Raw genomic sequence first — 22,028 nt, 5'->3', positions numbered from 1 at the left:
ATTCATAAATAAAAGTGCCATGCACACTTCTGGTGAAGCAACAGAAAAAAAATGTCATTTTCTAAACACATTCAGTAAATATGCGCTCTGCATTCATCATGAAACTTTGGATTAAATTACTGTTACCACATATTCTTACCTGTTTTGATGTAAATATCGTCTTGTATCCTCTGTTCTCTGAAATTCTCTAATGGGTACAGGCTTTACTGGTGAGCCCTAAGCAAAATAACAGAGAAGACTAAGTTAACAACTTATTCAGAAAACTGTACATTAATGTCAAAGAATCTCTTTGCAGAGCAACATTTGTAACTACTGGTATTCAAAATACCTGACGAAGAACCACAAAACACAACTCAGGGATGTTAATTTCCAACTAGGCAAGCTCACCTTTATTTTTTCCTCCAATTTTAATAAACTTTAGTTTCAAGATTAAATATGCCTACTGGTAAATTTAAGAATTTAAAAACCTCCACTATTAAGAATCACGCAGGGAAAATAATTAATGAACTTAGAAGAATTGTAGAGTTAATCTCCAAAGAATGTATATACAAGTGTACAGCAATGCAGTCTAGATTCTCAGAAATACAGGATACAATAGCTGATGGGTCTTTTATGATGGCCTAAAGACAAGTCACAGAGGGACTAAAAAAGCAAAACATGGGATGAATGAGAACACCTTAGGCTTAATTTGAGCTATGAAATCTTTTATCCCATTGGGAACAGAAACATATTGCCCTTAGTGTTATTTTAAACATCCATTAATGTAGGAAAATGGAAACTTTTCAGTATTAACTTGCCAATTTTCACTCATGCCTGTATGCATGTTGCTATTTTGCATACAGTTAGCCTTCCTAAGTAGTAAAGTATTTTGGATTGTCTTTTTAGAGAAACTACTGCTTCAGTTAAAAGCAAACAGTTTAATTTTTGTGACTAGATAAAACCCTATTAACATCTTTTTTGATGTTGATCAATGCCTTTTCACTATCTTGAGTCCTTGGGTTGTATTGCCAATAGGTGCATTTTCTGCGTTTTGCCCTTGTGTCTATGCTTCAAGTGGCGTCGGCTTTTGTGGTTTGATATTGAATTTATGAGATCTGCAAAATGAATGCACCTCTCAGATACCTGTGTCACTGATTTTAAACACAGTAAACAGTAATATGAAGTGGACAAAACAGGGACCAGGCTTCTACATGAATGCTAAAGATCTCGGGTTTTTTTCTTCCTTCATAGACCAAGTATCTTTCTGCTTCAAAACACACAAAACTTTGAAAGGACACATTTGAATCACAGCACAATAAGTACTGTTTAAGCATATCAACCACAAAGATTTTCTCAGAGAGGTTATTCACTTAGTATGTACAGTGAACCACTGAACTGTGTACATAGGTATTAATTAAGACTGACAGAACACAGAAGGAAACATTATGTGGCTGAAAATCTGTTTCTATAGGTTCGATTTCTGAGGACACTCTCCAAAACTGTACCATCCAAATGACTTAACAGAGAAGTTTTCTCCATATGTTCACAGCAGTGGCTGATACATTGAAACAAAGGCACCTTCCAGTTTTGGCAATCCATGTGATTTCAAAGCAACTCTAGTGAATTTTATTAAGGCACATTAATTCTTATGCAGCTAGAAAGCAATGAAATGACATGAGCTAAAGAAAAGTGACAGTAACTTTACTGGAATCATTGCCCTTGTCTGCTCCAGGACATCATTTGGATACAGTAAGCAATCAATAAAAGCAGCATACACTATCCTAATAATAGCTAAGTTTGCCCCTTTTTAAAAATTATTATTATTTTTTCTTTTCTTCTGTAAGAGAAAACAGAGCAATGTCTAGAGTTACTCACACCTGTTTCTAGACATTTGCAAAAAGCTGTCCAGAGAACTTTCTAACCTGTGTAGCAATAATCTTACTTATTGTTCATTCAACTGTATACTTTTACTGACTGAAAACAGTTTTGTGCCAGGTTTATCTGAAACTACAGATGGTGTTTTGTGCTCAGAAAGGTGACTATATACATATCCAAGTCTGTACGTGTAGGTGCAAAGCCTTGCTCAACAGTAAGAGAGAAAAAAATAATTCTCTGCAAAGAGTAGGCTTTCTGAAAAGTCTGAATATTTAAGTTAGTCTAAAGTTAAAATGGATGCTCAAGACATTGAGTTTACTGGCAAATAATTTATAACCAACATGAACAGCCAAATTAATAGAGTTGCAAAATTCTTGTACTAAATATTTATGCTGATAACAATCAACATTTTCCCTTGAGAAGCTCAGTGTATATTTAGTACTACCAAGTAAATGTTAACAATTTTCTAGGTTTCACCAATTACCAGTTGGAAGCATCAACTTCAATGTCTTTTGAAGATAGCACTCCTTTGGACAAACCATTTGCTTCACGTATGCCTAAAGCACAAGCTTGTAAGAACCCACATGACAGGAAAACAGTGTGGCTGCTTTAGACTTATTCCTCATATCCCAAAAGGCACTGGGGAGCAGCTTAACACTCCAGCTCTGACCCTCCACAAAGCACAACATTGTGCTCTTCCTCCAGATCCGACCTGTTTTTGTAATTTTTTTTTTAATTAACACCCCCCTCCCCCCCAAAACCAAAACAAACCCCGCAAACAACACCCAAAAAAAACCTCTGGGGAGAAGCAGCATTAATACCATCACAAAGGCTTTCCTGGGATGTATGAATTCAACTAATTTAAGTAAAAGCACCACCTCATTAGAGATTCGCCGCTGGTCAATATATGCCATGAATTGTGAGCTGAGGCTGTCTGAGTCCATGCACTTGGGTTGCCTCACCTCTTCCTCCTCCTCTTCTGTGGCACAGCTATCAATATAGTCGATCTGATCGAGATCATGTTCCACTTGACATACATACACAAAGAAACACCCATAATTAGATAACCAACAGGAGAGGAAAAAAAACAACAAAAAAAGCAACGTCAGGAACTAACGCCCTACTGTTTTTCTTTTGTCTGGGAAAGCTCAGCCTTAAAGCTCTTGGATTTTGCCAGGCTCACTAACATTTGTTAAACATCAAATTTTGAAATAATGATAAAATTTATGCTTTTTAAAAAGCAATGAGAAACATGTATGAAGCATGTAGTTTTATATTGCTGGCCACAGATACTTTTGCAATGACTGAAAAGGTAAAGTAAATACTGTGATTTTTTTTCAATACTGAAAACCATCTATCAAAATCTGTCAGCTAACACCACGACTGTGCAATGATTTGTGTATGTTTTGAATAATTTCTCTTGGTTCTAATAAATCTCTGTCAGAAAATTAGAATGGATATGACAGATACCTCTACTATTTTTACTACTACAACAATAAAACAGAGGGCAGCATGTCTAAGTTATCTGGATGCAATGCAATGAATATAAAAAGTCTATGTGGAAATAACAAAGGACAGTACAGAAGGCAAGAAAATCCCTCTAAAACAATATAAAAGCATCTGCAGTTTTATTTTAAAAAGAGGAATTAAAAAAGAAATTAAGAACCACTGAAATGAGAGCAAGAAACAGCACAGTTTGGCTAGCATTGATTTTCCTTTGTGTGGGCGATACTATGTAGGGCAATTTTTTCACTTGTCACTGCTTTTTACACATTCTGCCCAAGGATTCTGAGAGTCATGACATTGAGCAAACCAGCCTAATGAAAAATACCGTGCTGGGGATGCAGGGGAAAGCATAAGCTCCCTTTCTGAGCACTAGAGCTTTCTTTTTCTTAAAACTCTCCCCAAACTTGCTCCAGACTCTCTTGCAGACATTCTTTTTCTAGTCCCCCGCCCCTTTCCTGCTTGTCTAAAACAGACTTCTCTTTGCCTCACCACACAATCTAGCAACTGTTACTGCCAAAGCCACCTCCTCTGCTACAACCATCCAAAACAGCATTCCTATATACTTTGGCTTCATTAAATCTCCATCTCAGTTTCAAACCGTGAAAAAACCCTCAACAAAACAAACCAAAACAGAGCCCTTCTTTCCAGCCTTGCTTATTAAATAACAACAACAACAATAATAATACAGTAGAGAGTGAAACAAGTTAGTATCCGTGTTAGGAACACAAAATTGGAAGCGATCTCCTGGATCACTGACAGCCACATGCTATGGCTTGTGCCCCCTCTCAGATACTCCTACTCATGAACTGATTGTGCTCCATCTTAAAAGAATAGTGAGGCATTTTGAAATCCCTGGTGTACAAAACCCAAAAGAACAAAATAAAGTTAGTCTTGGAGGTGGAGCTGGCAGCACTGCCTGTTATTAAGGCTGCCGAGAGCTTCCCATGACACCATGTCTTCAATTCTTCTAACTTTGCCAAAATTTAACTGTTTGAACTGAATTTTTTGTCCGTTAATGTGTAAAACAGTGCAAGTCAACCAAAAGTTTCAGATATTTCTAGAAGGCAGCAAAGAAAACAAAATATTGTGGCACAGAAGAATAAGACCAAGAAAAGAAGACAGCAAAAGACGGGGACGAGGAGGGAAGAGAGAAGAAAAAGTGGGAGTTGGGCAAGGAAGATTAAAAGTAGCTGGGAAGAGTGACACTCAGATAGGGAATATGAATTGTAGCCATTAGGGGAAATGGAAAACAGGGAGCAGCTGAGAAAGAAGAAAAATGAATCAAAGTATATGGGGATGAGATCTAATAATAAGCAGTGCAGAAAAATGGAGAAGAGGGAATGATTGAAAAATCCTAACCTGGAAGAAGGCTAAAATTGGGACATATAATCAAAGAGACAGTGGTAGGTGCAGATTACTGGAAGTTAAAATGGAGAAGGACTACAGAGATCAAGAAACATGCAAAGCGCTATCACCTCTTGAACAAATATGAGGGTGCTACTGTAAAACTGCAGGAAACCAATCGAGAAGGTACAAAAAAGCAATGTCATTCACAAATACCAGTCCCTCCTAGATGGCTTGCATGTTTGGATTAAAACCCAAGACTGCTGAATGAGGCACTTTTGCTACTCGGAAATACAAAATTCCCTGACAAAATTGCCCATCCTGTTCTGACAGCAGTCAACACAGAGCACTGACAATTTACTACTGCTGTAAATTTTCCCCAGTAGCTCAAGCAGCAAAATTCCATGCACTGAAATTCAATATTCCAAAATACTCTCTGAAGCAGTTGGAGACTTTAACATAGCACATATGCAGAAGCTGACACAATGTTTCCCAAATAATCTTAATTCTGATGCTATTTGATTTTGCCTTGTAACATCCTTAATACAACAGTGTTTTTACACTATTCACACAACAGTGGTTTTGTATAATTCCACCTAGACCCTTCTCTTTTTTTCCTCTTTAGACAACCTAGTATTTATAGCAAATATTCTGGAACTTTAATAATGATGACAATAAATATTGTTAGCCAAAGATCACTATTTACCTCCACCATTAGTTACGACTGTGCTCCCTCGGTTTTCTTGATACTGACTTTCTCTTCGCAGTCTCTGTTCTTTAGTGATCTCTGCTACACGTAAAGGGAGATCTGAGAACTCATCTGTTGGCTTTAGAAAATGAACAGTGAAGTCAAGAAACACTTTTCTTTGGAAACATCATCTAGGAAGATACTACCTCTTGATTTGACTTTTACTTCAACTGTCCTGTTTTGCTCCTACAAAACGCTAACTGAAAGCAAAATACAGCTACAGTGTATTGTTTTTAAAAAACATGTATTTAAGCTTTCTTAAAAAACCAGCTTGCCTACAGTTTTGTTTGCAATATCTGCAAGTGCTTGAAAACTTCCCAGGATGGAAACTCCTAGAACCCTCTCAAAAACCAAGCTACGAGTGCAAGCAGGCATATGGAGTATAGCTCACTGAAACATTTTAGGTCTTGGCTGCTGCTTTTTCTAGCTGTCCCAAGAGGAAAAGGGAGCTTCTTCATGGGAAGAATAATTGACAGTCTCCTTGCTAAGAGATCCCATTTTCCTGCTTCTACATGGCAAACAGATTTTAACATTTGAAACAAGCTGCAAAGACAGACAATGAAATTTTCACCTGGTTTTCAGAGCTTAATTTTCATGTTCACATTTATTTTATTGAAACAACTACTCATGAGTAATTGTAGTTGACTGAACATTGTAATACAATAGTTATAAGCTTTTTTTAAAATGAGGAACTCCATTTTTCCCATCTTTTATGCTCCAGTGAATTAATGTCATGCACTGTTTTATACATTTCTCTTATTATTTCCAACTTTGTGTCCATCCCATATAAAATTATGCTTGTTTTTTTCCAATAAAACAACAAATAATTTTGGCTCAAGACAACCTGCACACTAGCATATACATGTTATCTATTGAATATGCTTCCAGATATATACTTATTAGTTCTCTTTCCTGTACAATACTGCACTCAACAAAAATAAAGCTGCAACACTTACTTCATTCCCTGACCATCTTTTGTCCCCGCTGTCCACACTATTGAAGCCAGAATCAAGTGCTCCATACGGACGACTGGAATAGAGTTCCTCATGGCTGTCAAACACACAGTTTTAGTTACTTTAATATAAACACCACCAAAAGCTTCTCAGCTATAACAGAACAAAAGCAGAATAAGCTACCAAGCACAGTTGCAGCGTGTTCACAAGCTCAGCATATTAGAAAGCATCATACTGCATTTGCCACACAGAACAAGAAGCACGTGCTTACAACTACAAACGTACTTCAGTCAGCTGTCCACCTGCCACTGCCTAGCATTTTAAGAGCTAATCTGATCCAAAGTATATATCCATACTTCAAACATTTCCCAAGCAGAAATTATGATAAAGTAAACTGCGAAGTGGTCTCTTATTTCACTGTTTAACAAGTCAAACTTTCATTTTCTGCTACTTGTGTTTTGGCTGAAAAACACTGTCCCACAAACTTTTTCGTAAGTAAGCATAAACCCATGCAAAATTACTAAAAATACAGAATATATTTCTACACAAAAGTATGCAAAATGTATTACATAACTAGCTTCTGTATCATAATTACCTAAGAAACTGTGCAGTAAGCTGGACAGCATTTCAAATACTTCATAATATAATAAATATAGAAGTACAGTTTTCACCTACAGAGCCTGACTTTGTCATTGACATGTCTAGACAAAGGCATGAGACATGTGCCTAGTGTTACAATACACATGACCAAACAGCCATACAGTTCTCTAAATTTCTGGGCTTAGAAACGACATAATTCAGCAGTACAGCCATCACAGATGTCAAGTCTGGCAACTGCTGCAGATAGCTACAGTAAAGAGACAATGGGACTTGTCTGATCCACTGCAGATGGCATTTCACAATGGCTCAACTGTCCTACTGGCACTCGATGCCCCAGGGAGAACTGCAGCAGTAATTACTACATAATACACAAGGAAGAACGAATTTCAGGAAGCTAATTGCTTCACCCCATCATAACTAAATTGCAGGTCATTTTCTCACTGGTATTGCTCTCAAGTTGTTGCTCCTTCTGAAATCCCTCTTCCAGGAAATACTTATTTTCAAATCACTCATTACTATTATTATTATTATTAATGCAGCACTGTATGCACGCACGAAACTTTGTGGAACAGTGACAGACTATTATCCTGGGCTATTTGAATTTTCAGACAGACATAAAACAGGAAAAAAATAAGAGGAGGGATGGAGGGTTACACATGAGAAACGTTAGGCTATACATCTGTTTCTATGCAGATGTACACCAAAAGACAAGGTCTTGTATCTGCATGGAGTTTTGATTAACTCAAGAGTTCCACCTTTATGGCCCTGTATTTAACAGAAAGATCATCGGCATAATAAACCTCTAGAAAGAAAAAAGGGGAAAGAAAAAACATCTCCCTTGTTTTGGGTGGGGAAGAAAAAAGAATGACCATGAAATCGCCCAGTGCAATTACAGAACTATTAACTTGAATCACTAACAACAGAACCATACTTATGCTAACTGTTCACAGTACTTTAATATTAGACTTAAAACATGGGTCAGAGAAAAGAAAAATTCATCTGCAGTATAATTCCATTTTAAATGCATCAATATTTTCAGAATCTCCTGAGAACCCTGTGGTAAGTTGAACAATTATTGCAGAGTATCAAAATGACTATTTGGCTACATCTCAAACATGGGGAAGTATTTTGATACAAATTTTCTTCTTTTAGCCTTCCTTTTCAATTAGAGATTTTTAAAAGCTATACATCTAGCACTAAGGTTATCTGGAAGCTCAAAAATTCATAATCACTGTTACCAGGACTCTTCTCCTTTTTAACATGAAAGCTGCTTTCTGTCTCCCCAGTTCTCACATCTAAAAACAACTATTCAATGCTGCACATTTTATATGTTTATAATAATACAACAGCCATCCTGAAATCAGTTGAGACTTAAGATTTTTATTCCTCCCTGACTAACAAGCTACAAGGAACAGCAACTAGACATTTGGATAAATGAGAGCATTTTGTGGCAACTACAACTTAGCCAGGAAGCTATGGAAGGCTTGAAATCAAAGGATGAGAAGCTAAACGCCTGGTAACGCCAACAGCCAAAGGAAAGACAATCCTTGCCAACATTTCAAAGACACAGCTCCAAAGCCTACTAAAACATGTATTTTTACCTCTGTGCTGGTTTTGGCTGGGATAGAGTTAATTTTCTTTCTAGTAGCTGGCATAGTGTTATGTTTGGGATTTAGCAGGAGAATAAGGTTGATAACACACTGATGTTTTTGGTTGTTCCTACATAGCTTTTACACAGAGGCAAGGCCTTTTCTGCTTCTCACCCCACCCCACCCCACCGGTGAGTAGGCTGGAGGGGCACAAGAAGCTGGGAGGGGACACAGCCAGGACAGCTGACCTCAACTGACCAAAGGGATATTCCATACCCATATGACATCATGCTCAGCATATAAAGCTGCAAGAAGAAGGAGGAAGGGGGGGGATGTTCAGAGTTACAGTGTTTTGTCTTCCCAAGTAACCATTACGTGTGATGGAGCCCTGCTTTCCTGGAGATGGCTGAACAGCTGCCTGCCGATGGGAAATAGTGAATGAATTCCTTGTTTTGCTTTGCTTGTGTGCGTGGCTTTTGCTTTAACTATGAAACTGTCTTTATCTTAGCCCACGAGTTTTCTCACTTTTACCCTTCTGATTCTCTTTCCCATCCCACTGTGATGGAGGTGAGTGAGTGGCTGAGTGGTGCTTGGTTGCTGGCTGTGGTTAAACCACGACAACCTCCTGTAAGAAAGAACAGTTGCCCAAGTCCCAGAACATTCACTACAGTGGTTCATGCATGAGTACTTCATATTTTAAACCTTTTAACTCCAGACTACACCAGTCTGCCTCAGCGCCAAAAGAATTGCTACACAGCTTCAACAGTTCTGACTCCTCTTTGCTCCAGCACCAACCTGAGCTGCTCTGAATTTCAGTGTTGCAAATGAGAGAATGGCTGCAGCAGATCAAAACTTGCTGCAAGATAAATTTCACATTGCCTATGTTTAGAAAAGGACTGAAACATACAAGATTTCACTCTGGTAAGACAGTTTGATATAATTTGACAAGGCTAAAACAAATAATGAGCTACACTAGAACCTCCAAACCACACTTTCTGCCATAATGTTTCAGGGTACCTTGCTTTATTAGCAGCATTAACAACTTTGTTATTAAAAAATGTTTGATCAAGAGTGGACTGACAGCACGACTCAAACTTCCTTAAACTTTAAGAATTTCTGCCTCCCAGTTTCAGATTCTTAACCTCCATGGTATTTTACCCAGCTTATCAGATAAAACATCAATGAAGTCTAGGTGTACTGACTGATATCTTACTTCTGTTGGTCACCCTTGAAGATAACAAACATAAAGATCTTGTGACTTGCCTGGAAATACTAACTATATTGTAGGTGAATGCTTTTATTTCTCTCATCCCAAGTTCCAAAAGAATATAATTTGGGATCCTCTCTTCTACTGGATCATTCTACCATCTTCTCCTAATATTTACTCTGATCCATGGACAGTTCTTCCATGGGTACATGAAGACAGGAGGCATCACCTGCAACACTAAATGCCCTGAACAGCATGGTAACAACAAATAATTCTACCACCAATTCCTATCTCCTCTTGGGGATGGAAATACAGCTAAAAGAAAGCCAGCTGAAGCTCATTTCATATGGCTGAATCTGGAAGCAACTCTAGAGAAAGCATCCTCAACCAGTTCTCCACTTGTTTTTACATTCATGATTCAAAGCTATGATTAAAATACATTAATTCTTCTCATTTCACAAAAGTAATTAATGAAAACTTCCATAGTAGTATATAACTACAGACAATAATAAATCAGTAAGCACATAGCCCACTGATTTTGTTGCAATGTCTCTTTAAAAACCCCACAACCTACACTAGAGATAAACAGATCACAACATTTTATCATTTAGAGCCTTTTCAGTAACAGGACAGTATCCTCAGTATTATGCAGAAACCATCTGCAACAGCTTATACTCTAGGAAACTGAGTAACAACCATAAAATGCTCATATGTTGACCTCATCTAGAAAAATAATTTAAGACATTCAGTGCTGATGAGGAATCACTCTGTCAGGCCCTCACGCAAATTCTTCTTCACAAATCTGACTCACGGTAATTTATTGTGAGGCCCTCTGACTTGTGTTTTGTTGCTGCTAAGGCAGCGGTACATCCTTTAGCAACTTACTCCTCCAGACTTTATTACCACCTTCCAAGATGACTGAGGTAATTTTTATATATATTTAGTTTCATACTTCACTGACTCTCTCTCTTCTATATCATGTAACAGAAATAAATCTTAACTCCTGCTTTTCTCTAGACATCTTAATTTAGCAGCTGATATGGCTGACTGTTCCAATATTTGTGTTACAATGCTATGCAATAGTGCCAAGTGAAAGCTTGCCAAAAATAACAGTTTACTAATGGGGTGGAGATCAGCATTTACACCTGTGGTTTGAGCACAGCAGTTATAAAATTCTGTACAAAAGGTTAAAAATCACAGCGGGGATGTACTTCAGTAAGTACGTGGAAAACATTAAGATCTTATAAACTGAACACACATGTTAACAACATGAGAGCACACCCCCTGTACTATGAAGATACCAACACTCTCTTCTTACTGTGTATCAATTCTAACTCTGCCTTTCATATGATATTGCCCAGGTTTTCTTCTGAACTGCTCCTCGCTTCTTACATAGTGGCACCTTGTTAGAATGCACCATGAGGTAACATAAACGGTATTACTGAAAGCCACCTCCATCAATGCACTTACCAAAGAACAATCCTTGGATCTATTTTTTTTTAAAAACTCAGATGATTGACAAAACTTTCCTGAATGTCATCAAAACTAGGAACTTGGACTGTGCCAAACTTACCAAGATCCAAATCCCATGGGTCTCCTATCATAATCAGGCAAGTCTGGAGCTATCTTGCATGCTTCTATGTTCAGGTACTTAAATATGTGAATTTTTCCTTTTATACATATCTTAAAAAAGAAAAAAAAAAAATACATAAGTATAACTTGATAATACATTTTCAAAGTACTCTACAGACATTTAACCTGTAGTTGAGAGTAATAAATGAGCACATTTATGTCAACCAATGAATCTTTTCTTCTTCTGCATTTTAGAAACAGCTATAGTGGAGCATCACGGGATGCCTGTGATAGACAAATGGAAGCTGTCCTCCAACTACATCTGGTCTGCATGCAACTTTGTCAGCTGGATGCTGAAATTTCATCATGCAAACAAGACATAAGCAGTTACAAGTACTAGAATTTATACCCTTGGCATCAGAACAGATGCATCCCACCCATGCCCAGCTTTGAATGGCAGTGGCAGACTGCCAAAGCAAGCTCAAATTTAAAGTGAATGAAGCCAGTAACAGCTGTCTTTGCTTTCACAAGGGAAGCAAAACCCTACTGAAACTACAGGTCTTAGCAAGTGCCACTCTTCACTCAGAAGCAGCAGCTCACAGTAGAACCTGTAATACTCAAGGGCTTATACACCCACATTAAAAATCAAATTAGTCACTAACCATATTGTGGTTTCTAGCTCAAAGGCCATTTTGAGCACTCTGCTGCAAAGTGAACCAGCACACAGCAGCACTGAGGCCTCAGTCAAAATTCTGACATTTGTGTGGCACAAAATCAGTCTTGCCTAACAGAGCTTCCTTTCTCTTACACTGAAAGCAGAAATGTTCAGCTAACATTAGTACAATGCTAACAGTGGAATTCTTAGTAATATCCCATAGGTGAGACTACTAATACAGTAAAGTAAGAGAAGAAAAAGGGATTTTTCAAGCTGTGCTCTATATTTAACACTTTTAGACAATACAATTTATTGAAAGTCCTCTTGTTCTTAAATAAAGTTTGTAATATAATCCTCCAGCTTTTAACTTCGTTCTGCCCTTTTTAGTTCAACTATTCACCTGAATTCCTAGCTGCAGTTTACCTGTGCAGGGGGTGACTGGAGAGGGTTGTTCTCCAACATGATGGTCTGCAGATGTCTGAGGTTCCTATAACAAACTGGTATTGTTGTTATTTTATTGCAGGAGAAATCTAATCGAATCAGAGGCAACTCAGCAAGCTCTATAGAGATAGAAAATAAACATACAATCCAGCAGATTAAAAAGGTATAAAAAAAAAAAAGCAAGAGTATAAAAATACATGTTTTACAGAATAACTAAGTATGTTGCTTCTAGTTCTCAGGAGAAGAAAAAGCTATTGAAAATAAAGAAGTGCTTGAAGTTTCTGCTGTTATAACTGACAGCCTTTATCTCACCTTCAGGTAAACGCACCAAATTATTTCTTCTGACATTTAGGTCCCTCAAGGATTCCAAATTGCCAATCTGTGGAGGTATTGTCTGTATTTCATTACAGCTCACATCCTACAAAGCAAGAGTAAAGAATGAGTTACCACTGACTGGTAAGCCTCTGTTAACTAAAACATGTAGCACTTTATTTAGGGACTGAAAGAAAAAGACAACTATTTACATAACAACTCAGATCCTTATATTCATTAAATCTCATTGCTGATGTGAAGCATTCTCATTTTAAATACATGGGGAAATAAAAGCTTTAAAAGATTAACTTGAAATAAACTTCTGTGTCTGAATGTTTATCTCATTCTAGTTATTCCATATTATTTGAGACAGCACAACTTGCTACATATAAGCTTTTTGCAGAAACAAATGCACCAAGAGCTCTAATTCCATCCAGCCTTCCTTTCAAAAATAGGGAAGACTCTTAAATTGACACAGATCATTTGCTCTCCAGCGCAAGGCATCTTTCCCTCATACAGAATTTTTAAAAAAATCTCAGAGTATTTCAAACTCTTTTCTAACACCTCTATACAAAGTCAAAAACAGTTGGAGATACTATGGCAGATACAAATCTTCCTTAGGCTAAGAGCAGATTTAAGTAACTTGCCATTGCATACAAGTGACTGGTTTACAATCACAAAGTTCTCAGCAGAATGAGAAACCAGATGTCGATCTTGCACATGCCCAGATAACATCCTAATTACTGCATTATTTTGATCAGTTTAAAAAATTGTTATTTCTCCTGAAGCACCTCTGAACCTATTAAACACATCAATTAAAAATTAATGACTGAATAGTAATAGTTAAAAGTAACTGTATACTTACAAGCTCTGTCAGCTGTCTGAGCTGTCCAATTTCTTCAGGTATTGAAATCAACTTATTATTACTTGCTATCAAAACTTTTAGTGGTAGACTACAGAGGTGCACTGGCAATGTTGAAAGCTGGTTTCGACTTTTTGGACAGAAAGAAAACAAAATCATCTAAACTAATGAGAAATCACCTCACATTTTAATGCAATGAAAGACACATACAAAGAGCACACTTCATTTGGATGATCAACTCTGTTTTTATATAATTACTGCAAAAGTAGTTCCATGAAGTTGTTCTTCATTACTCGCTCTATCTAGTTTTGTGTGAAGAAACTCTGAATATCAAGTACCAAGACTGATCAGATGCTTTTGAACTCAGAGCTGGGGATTATAACATTTTCATGCCCTTCTAGGTGCTTCTGGTAACTGGTCACCCTCTGTCACAAATGAGTATGTTTGAACATATAAGTGCAAAAGCCTTTCTGATAGGTAGCATTGCAGGTCAGCACATACAAAATGCCACAGAAAAAGCCATTACTTACTGAACATTTAAAGTATACTTCTAATTGAGTAAGTCACGTGGATCAAGCATCTTGGTATGATGGATTTCCCTATTCCAAAACCCAGTCTTGGACATTTCATAATAAACTACTATTAAAGCAAATATGAAGTCATATGACTGGACCATAACCTCAGACTAGAATCAGGCAGGACAAGAATGGATTGTAAAAGAGAAAGATTCCCTTTAAAAATAAAACATAGCAAGGAGCGGTGACTGGATGATTAGAAAGAAAGTTATTAGGATCTTAAATAAGGCTTTGATCAGATATTGACATTTAGCAAAGTATGCTACTGTATTTTTTCATGCTTAAACCCCAGATTTCCCTGCTATTAAAGCAATAAAAAAAGTTCTAAGCAGTAGATGAACCAACAGCAGCTTTTGAAAGGATAATAATTGGACTGCACCTACTAGACATCATAGCAATAGGAAACCCATACCTGATTCATATCCTATTCCTACAATTCTCACCATCAATAAAAAAAGAAAATAAAGAAACATAAGCATACTAAATTGGCAAAAGTGTTAACACCAGAAGGAAACAGCCTGAATTTTTTCTTGATTGATATCACTGCTAATTTGTGACGAGGAACTTCCTAAACCTCTTAAAAGATCTTCTACAAATGGAGGATGCTGTACACAGTTGAATTCATCAACAGGCTAAGTTGCAGCAATCAGCTTCTAGTGCTGGCAGAGAAGTGTTAATGCTTAAGAAAGATCTTTAAAAGCCACCAGTACAGTGAAGGCAAAGGAAAATTGCATAAGCCTTATTCAGCTGCTGAGAGCTGAATTGTAAAGACTATCCAAAAGCTTTATCATCTCTTTTCAGCTTGTATTTCACATGAAAACTACTGGAATTTATTTTGGGAGTCTAAGTTGGAATTAGCTTTCTTCTTCGTACCCCACTTCTACAAGCTGCTGCTTAATCCTCACGTTCCCTGATCCACCTAAGTGGGTAAGACTGGTTCAGGTTGCTTTGATTCAGTAACATTCAATATAACAACATGATTATTACATACCATGTTAGCATTACTTACAGATGCATCAAAATTTATAAACCTAGACTACTGATGCTAAAACAAATTTCTAAGACAATCATTACCTGATATTTAGAAATGTTAAAGACTGTAAGTTCAAAACAGCCTCTGGGATATATCGAATGCAGTTCTGGTACAAGTTAAGACTCTCGAGGGAGACAAAGTGACATGCTTCTGCTGGAAGCTCTGACAGTCTGTTCCGTGACAAATCTGAAAGGAGGGGAAAAAAAAGAAACATTCAGTAAACCAATCTGAAAACTTCATGAGGACAAGTATTTTCTGTATTTTCGCCATCACAGTGGGAACAGTTGGACACGAATCAGTTGTGCTAAACTGCCTGCAAAAGTTTCAGGATTATGAAGTGACTCACTTCACACATTAAATAAATCAAGGTCTTTTAAAATCTTACAGCCACAATGAGAAAAAGAGAGCCAGATGCAACACTCCTTTCATAGTCACACTTTCATATCCCAAACTGCCTTATGCTTAGAGGAAGCCAGTTTAAGATCCTGAAAGCCCAGCTTCAAAAATCTGTTCCAGGACCATCTTTAGATTATGGAGTTGGTAGCGGGTGGGCAGTGCTGTAATGAAAACAATTAGAAAGTACTTTTCTCTCAGCCCCCTTCTAAGGTACTCTCTGCTACATGGAAATCTCAGCTTCAAATTTCTGGTCCAAAATATATACTTTATATATAGATACATGCATATTTATAGGTGACAGTTCCAACAGGGGAAACATGAAGCACACACCTTAAACAAGACTTCTATACTCTAGCCAAAGTATTTCCTCCTTCAGAGATACCAGTTCAAGCCTGTAATCTCAACCAGGCAATGGAAGGATTTTCAATAAAGGGTCTTCCCAGCTGCAGAGAAACGCTCTGCTTTCTGCTACCAGTAAGGTTTACTGTTTCTTTATGATCATACATTCCTTGCTTGGCAAGAGACAACAGTTTAACCAAAACTCCTACCAAATGTCTGTATTTGAAGAATCAATATTTTTCCTTAGCCAGTTCCAATTACCAGTCTATAGGTATAAAATATCCGTCAGTATTACTCTCCTTCAAGAGTAAAAGCTCCATTGTGATAACAATGCAGTTGCAAAGGGTTCTTTTTTCTTTAAAGATCAAGGCAACCTCTTGCTTATAAATGCCAAAGACAGTTCTCACAAACACACACTAACAATTCCTGCTTCCTAACGCACCCAGCTCTTAATTCTGACAGGAGTTATGCTCACATCAAGAGCACCTTGTGTCAGCAGGGAGTTCCTATAGAGATACTGCCTGTTTAATAAACTGACGCTTCACCTTTACATTTTTAAGGGAGGGCAGACATTCATTGTTAAAACCCATCTAACCTGAATCGGTGTCATGAATGATTAAAAAAAAATCCAAATTTAATTGCTATTTTCTTTATTTGTTTTGAATTTCAGTTTCTCCTCATCAGCATAAAAGGATAAAAGCTCCCACCCCAAAACACATACAATAAACTGACGTAGTAATTTCTGTATCTTTATTCCCCGAAGGAACCATCCAATACAGATTACTTTTTAAAGACTGCAAATGCAGATAAGTCTTGCATCTCTTGACATTATTTTTTCTTTTAAAAGGGAAGCTTTTCCAGAGTAAAAAAGCCTTCCTCAGAGATATCCTGCCTACCATTGTTCCAATGTATGCTGCTCTGCGTTGCCCAAGGAAAAGAGGTCACTTCAAGTGCAGCTGGAACTGACTCTAGGTCTACCTCAATGCTTAGAGCAAGCCATGAGCTACTACTGATAAATAACCAGTAATTAAAAATCTCAGTAGAAAGAATTACTATGAAAAACTTTGTAGAGAAAAACCTCCAGATGTAGTTCAACGTACAAGTGGGAAGGAACTGCATTATCTAACCTACAGGTACAACTGAAGCTAACTATAGCAGAGGCTATGACGGATATAAAGTTAAGCAGATGTTGCAGGGTGCACACAGATAAGAAAACATGAAAATCATGGAAACTTCTAATTCACTGAAACAAAAAGGTAACGGGAAACATAACAAAACTCCTTCTCTGTTCAGCAATAAGTATTTAAAAAAAAAATTAATAAAAAACCCACACAACATGCTTCTTTCCAGCTTGTATCAGGCTAAAACATGACCTCAGCTTAAACATGTCCAAACTTGATTTTGAAAAAACAGCACTTTTAAATGAACATTTCCGACCAGCTGTAATAGTGGGAGCTAAAACTACAAAATAATAGAAGTCGTCAGCATTAAGTCTGAATGGTATATCTAGAATTGTTTAATTGCCTTATGACAGAAAACAGATCTTTGCCCCGTTTTCTATTTTTTGAGACCCTTTTTTTGCCCGTTTTTCTTTTCTTCTAAGAGTGAAGAAAAACTTGCACTTACAGATTGCTAAAGACAGCTTCCATAAACATCCTAATCTTACCATATGCTAATCCAGATAAAACATCAGATAATTGTGCTAAATGCAAAGAAAGACCACTGTGATGGATCCTGCTTCCTGTTACTGCCAAACCCAAAGTTTTCTTACTGCTGTTGCTCATCCCAGGCCCTTTGTATTGTCAGAGTTTGTGGGAAACTGTGATCGACACTTAATACAACAGTTTTTCTGATCACCTCACCACACAGCCCCACAAACCCTGTGCCAGCACTGGGGAAAAACAATGGTGCAGGCAGCAGAGTCCCTTGTTCTGGTGGCAGGAATTACTCTGATTTAAAACACTTACTGAACTCCAGTGTAAGTGGAGCAAATGAATCAACACTGATCAGAACCTTGTTAAGAATCTGTGGATAGTAAAGGAGTCAAAGTAATTGTGTATATCCTGCAGGGACACAGCATACATTTTCAAGGGAATTTATGCAATGGACACTTAAGTTGCACAAGTCATCTCCCATAATACACTAGTCTGTCCTAGGGTTTCTTCTGCTTTACTTCCATAATTTAATTCTCATTAAAGTTTTAGTGAAAAATGCCAGCAAACTCCAACGCTCTCCTCATCCAAGATGTAGAGCTGCAGTAGATGTAAAGCAAAGTAATAGTCCTAAAACCATGCAACAACGCGATGTCCACAATTGCGACATTCCCAATGGGATCTCTCCTGTGCCAACATTGTTGTAAAATGTAACAGAAGAGCGGTTTCCAAACAAACATACTGTCCCAACACAAATAAAAATTATGTATCCTGAAAAATTTCTAGTAAGTGCAGCCAATCATAGTATTTGTAATCCCTGGAATTATCTGTGATACATACAACTTGCCTTAAGGTTGCACAGTACAGTTGTATGTTACCATGTAAGAAAGGGAAAAGAATGCAAATTATTTCAGAGATGACAAGAAACAAGCAAGAGTAATTTAGAAAAAATACTTAGCTCCCACACTGACTTGATGTTTAAACATCTATTTATTTTAAAGAATTATTACAACATTGGTTCACGTATAAGGTGTGTTTTTCTTAGGGACCCTGGAGGATGGAACTGAATTCCACCCCTCACAATATACTAACCTCCTTCAGCACACAGCTTTATCCTTCCTTCACACAGCTGTGCTGGCAAAGTCTGTTTTCATACTATCCATTTTAACAAAGAAATAGGCTTCCCAAGTAATGAGCCATATTTTCTGGCAGAAGAGTTGCAAAGAAAAAGTTTATTTCAACTCTGTTTTGGAGAGGGTTTAATCACTAACATGAGAATTCTCAATTGCTTTTTGTTTCACTTTCTTACCAAACAAACCTAGTGTTTACATGTTGTGCAGACCATAAGGCATGAACTAGTCAAAAGCTTCATATATTCTGAACTATGATTTCATTTTTCTAAAAAAAAAACTCCCTGCAAAATAACATTAGGTATAAAGAAATGAAAATACACTTTTTTAAACAAAAAAAGGAGCTCATAGCATGATAGAAAAGAGACACCAAAGCTGGTTAGCAGCAACGACTAAGTTTTTCCAGACTTCCCTCAATCTATAGTGATTTTTAAAACTTGGCATTTCTGTTCAGCAATAGAAATTCAGTGGAAAGCAGATTAAATCAGAGCTGAATTTGGATGGTGCAGTATAGTCTCTTAAATCATTCAAAATTGGTCTAATTGATTACAAGTTTGGTTAATAAGTTTGCAGCATTTTTACTCATGATGGCCATGAGAATGCTTATACACAGCATCCATGTTTTCATGTGCTCAAATGGGGACCTAAGAGGAAGCATCTGCCAGGACCATAAAAAAAAGCAAGTGCCGGAAAAAAAAGACTAAGCTATAGTGTAGAACAAGAATACCTCAAGAATTAGACAGAAGCAACACATGATAAAATACAGTGTGAATTCTGAATCTGCAAATGAACAGCTGCTTTTGGGTATTTGCAATCCCTGCCTTGCCCCACTGCAAATATCCAACAAATATTTAAATTTCCCAAAGTCCAGAACACAGTATGCCTAAGACTCGGTGACATTTTTTTATTTTGGCCAATTTCTTTGGAACCCTCCCCCACTCCAGAAAGTGAACCTTAAATGGGACCAGAAATGGGGCAGAGAGTACAGAAGTCATTGTATGAAACAGTTCAACAACTCCATCCTCTTCCCCCCCTTCTTCCTGAAAATCTGAAGGAGATGAACAGCTCTAACAAAACCAGGAGTGAAGAAAAAAGCACTCCAGTGATTGGTTATATGTTTACATATATGCTACCCTGCAGTACAGCAGTAGCTGGTGCTTTTCCAAAAGAGAAAGTGGGAGTGAGGTAAAGGAACAAAACCTAAGGTATTTTATTGAAAATATCCTGTCAGTTAAGACTTGTTTTAGTGATATTCTTCTGCTACTGTATGCATGAAATAACTTTTCAACAAGAACCAGAAAATAAAAAGATGTTACAGTACAAATTATTGTGCAGAAAAAATGACAGAATGTTGTAGTGAGGTATTATTTAAACTTTCTTTTTTTTTTTTTTTACATATATTATAGCATGAATTATGAAGCAACTCATAACTATCAAATCAAGCAAGGAGTAATCAATGCGATGCAGATTGTTTGCTTTAATATGTATATGCACAGCCTCGGTGCTTGACATACCATAAACTGCAAAGAGCAAATGACTAATTCCCCCCCTCAAAAGCACAAACACGAATTTCACTACAAATAAGCATATGAGTGAAGTATAGCTATTACAATTTGAACTAAGATTGACTTTCTTGTGTTCACATTTCACAGGTTAAAATTACTGTTACCAGAAATCTGCTTTAAAAAAAGGCTCTCCTAGCCTGCTAAAAATGGATGTGTTTCCTTGAAGGCAAGATCATGTGGAATTTTGGCAAAGGGGAAGCATTCTTTGGAACTAAGCTCTTTGTGAAAGATAAAAAAGCGAACAGTATAAATACAAAATGAAATCTCAGAGCGGAGTCAGATCACTGACCTTTTCCATCTTAATTGGGATTCTGTTCAGAAAGCCAGCAAATCCAATGTTAAATGCGACTAGAGAATACACTACGTTCAAAATTGCATCATTTGGCATTAACTGTAAACTCTTCCTGCTCAAAGAAGAATGTTCCTCTAACATCAAACATTAGCACGGCTGTGTTCACACATCTTTGACTTAAGCTGTAACACAAATTTTGTCTCCAAAGGAAAATCACTGATGCATAAAGATGCACTGTTTAAGGTACCGGGTACTTTAACCCACTACAACCCACCCATACATGTGTAAAGAGAGGGAGCTGCAGCTCAACTGTTGCTGACACTCAAACTAGCTGGGCGGTGGTGAATTCCAATTCATCACGAGATGCTAATGTGATCAGTCCATTAATCCTGTTGTGATGGGAATATGGCTTCTGCTCTTGTTCCAATTAACTATGACAATGAAGGCCAGTTCTAGGCCTGGGCTGTGATACAAAATTTTGTTGATAATAAAATCTGCCTTTTGTCACCACAGATCTGTATGTATTCCCCACATTTTTAATTTTTTTAATTTAAATGAGCAAAGCCTAGATTTTTGGCGTCTATTCAAAACCAAATGTCAGCAACTACTGTAACACCCACTGGCAAAACGCTAATGTAAGAGAGATTGTGACATTATGTCAGCAGCTGTAAACTGTGGGCTCCCACCCATGATGTATCATGTCTTCTATAATAACCCAGTTGCAGCTGTGTGACATCAGCCATGAATGTGCTGCAGTGATGCAACAACACTGGTATCTGTGAATTGATTTGAATCCTGATGGTGACACTGGCTGCTATATACTGCCCTCAACTAGGATGACTTCATTTGAAGGGCAAGAAAATGTTCTGTTTTCCCTCAAACTATGAAGCATGCGTTGTAATTTAAAAGCACATTCACAGTTTCTCTTTTATAACAGACAAATCTAAGATATATTAGCTTGCAGCTTACAGACAAGAATATATTTTCATATAAATAATTAGATAAGCCAATCAATGACCAGGAGGCTGACAGCCAGTGTAGTGACAGAAAGCAAAAGGTAGGATGAACTGCTATACGAGGACAAAGTACAGCTGTTCGAGAAGAAATACATTCAAAATCTGAAACTGTGTAAACAGACTTTTTTTTTTTTGCCCACATACACAACTTAAAGACCAGAAGCAAACTCCACAATTTCACAATGATAACTAACAACAAAACCGCAATTACACTGAAGAATATCCTTGAAGGAGTTGATGTAATCTCTCGGATACGGAAAGCAGCTCACCTGAACAACTCATTTACAACTACTGCTCCAGAAGAGCCAGGCTGCTCCCTGGAAATTAACTGCTTAGGTTACAGGCATCTTCCAGATAATGTCACTAAACAGATCTTTTGAGGAACTT

The 22,028-nt window shown here is 37.3% G+C and overlaps 1 protein-coding gene across 5 annotated transcripts in view; it reads right to left on the bottom strand.

Annotated features, from left to right (window-relative positions):
* The window catches only part of LRCH3 (leucine rich repeats and calponin homology domain containing 3), a 70,973-nt gene that overhangs the window by 26,769 nt on the left and 22,176 nt on the right, over positions 1-22,028 (bottom strand). For all 5 annotated transcript variants that reach the window (XM_069792483.1, XM_069792480.1, XM_069792481.1 and 2 more), the window contains exons 2-10: positions 15,293-15,437; positions 13,647-13,773; positions 12,782-12,887; positions 12,452-12,588; positions 11,375-11,484; positions 6,409-6,502; positions 5,411-5,531; positions 2,733-2,881; positions 140-216 (exon numbers count right to left, since the gene is read on the bottom strand). In XM_069792483.1, coding sequence (XP_069648584.1) covers positions 140-216; positions 2,733-2,881; positions 5,411-5,531; positions 6,409-6,502; positions 11,375-11,484; positions 12,452-12,588; positions 12,782-12,887; positions 13,647-13,773; positions 15,293-15,437 — 1,066 coding nt within the window. The remainder of the gene's footprint in view (positions 1-139; positions 217-2,732; positions 2,882-5,410; positions 5,532-6,408; positions 6,503-11,374; positions 11,485-12,451; positions 12,589-12,781; positions 12,888-13,646; positions 13,774-15,292; positions 15,438-22,028) is intronic.

The sequence above is a fragment of the Haliaeetus albicilla genome, chromosome 9, assembly GCF_947461875.1.
Source record: "Haliaeetus albicilla chromosome 9, bHalAlb1.1, whole genome shotgun sequence".
Lineage (NCBI taxonomy): Eukaryota > Metazoa > Chordata > Aves > Accipitriformes > Accipitridae > Haliaeetus > Haliaeetus albicilla.
This window is presented reverse-complemented; position numbering and strand designations above follow the sequence as displayed.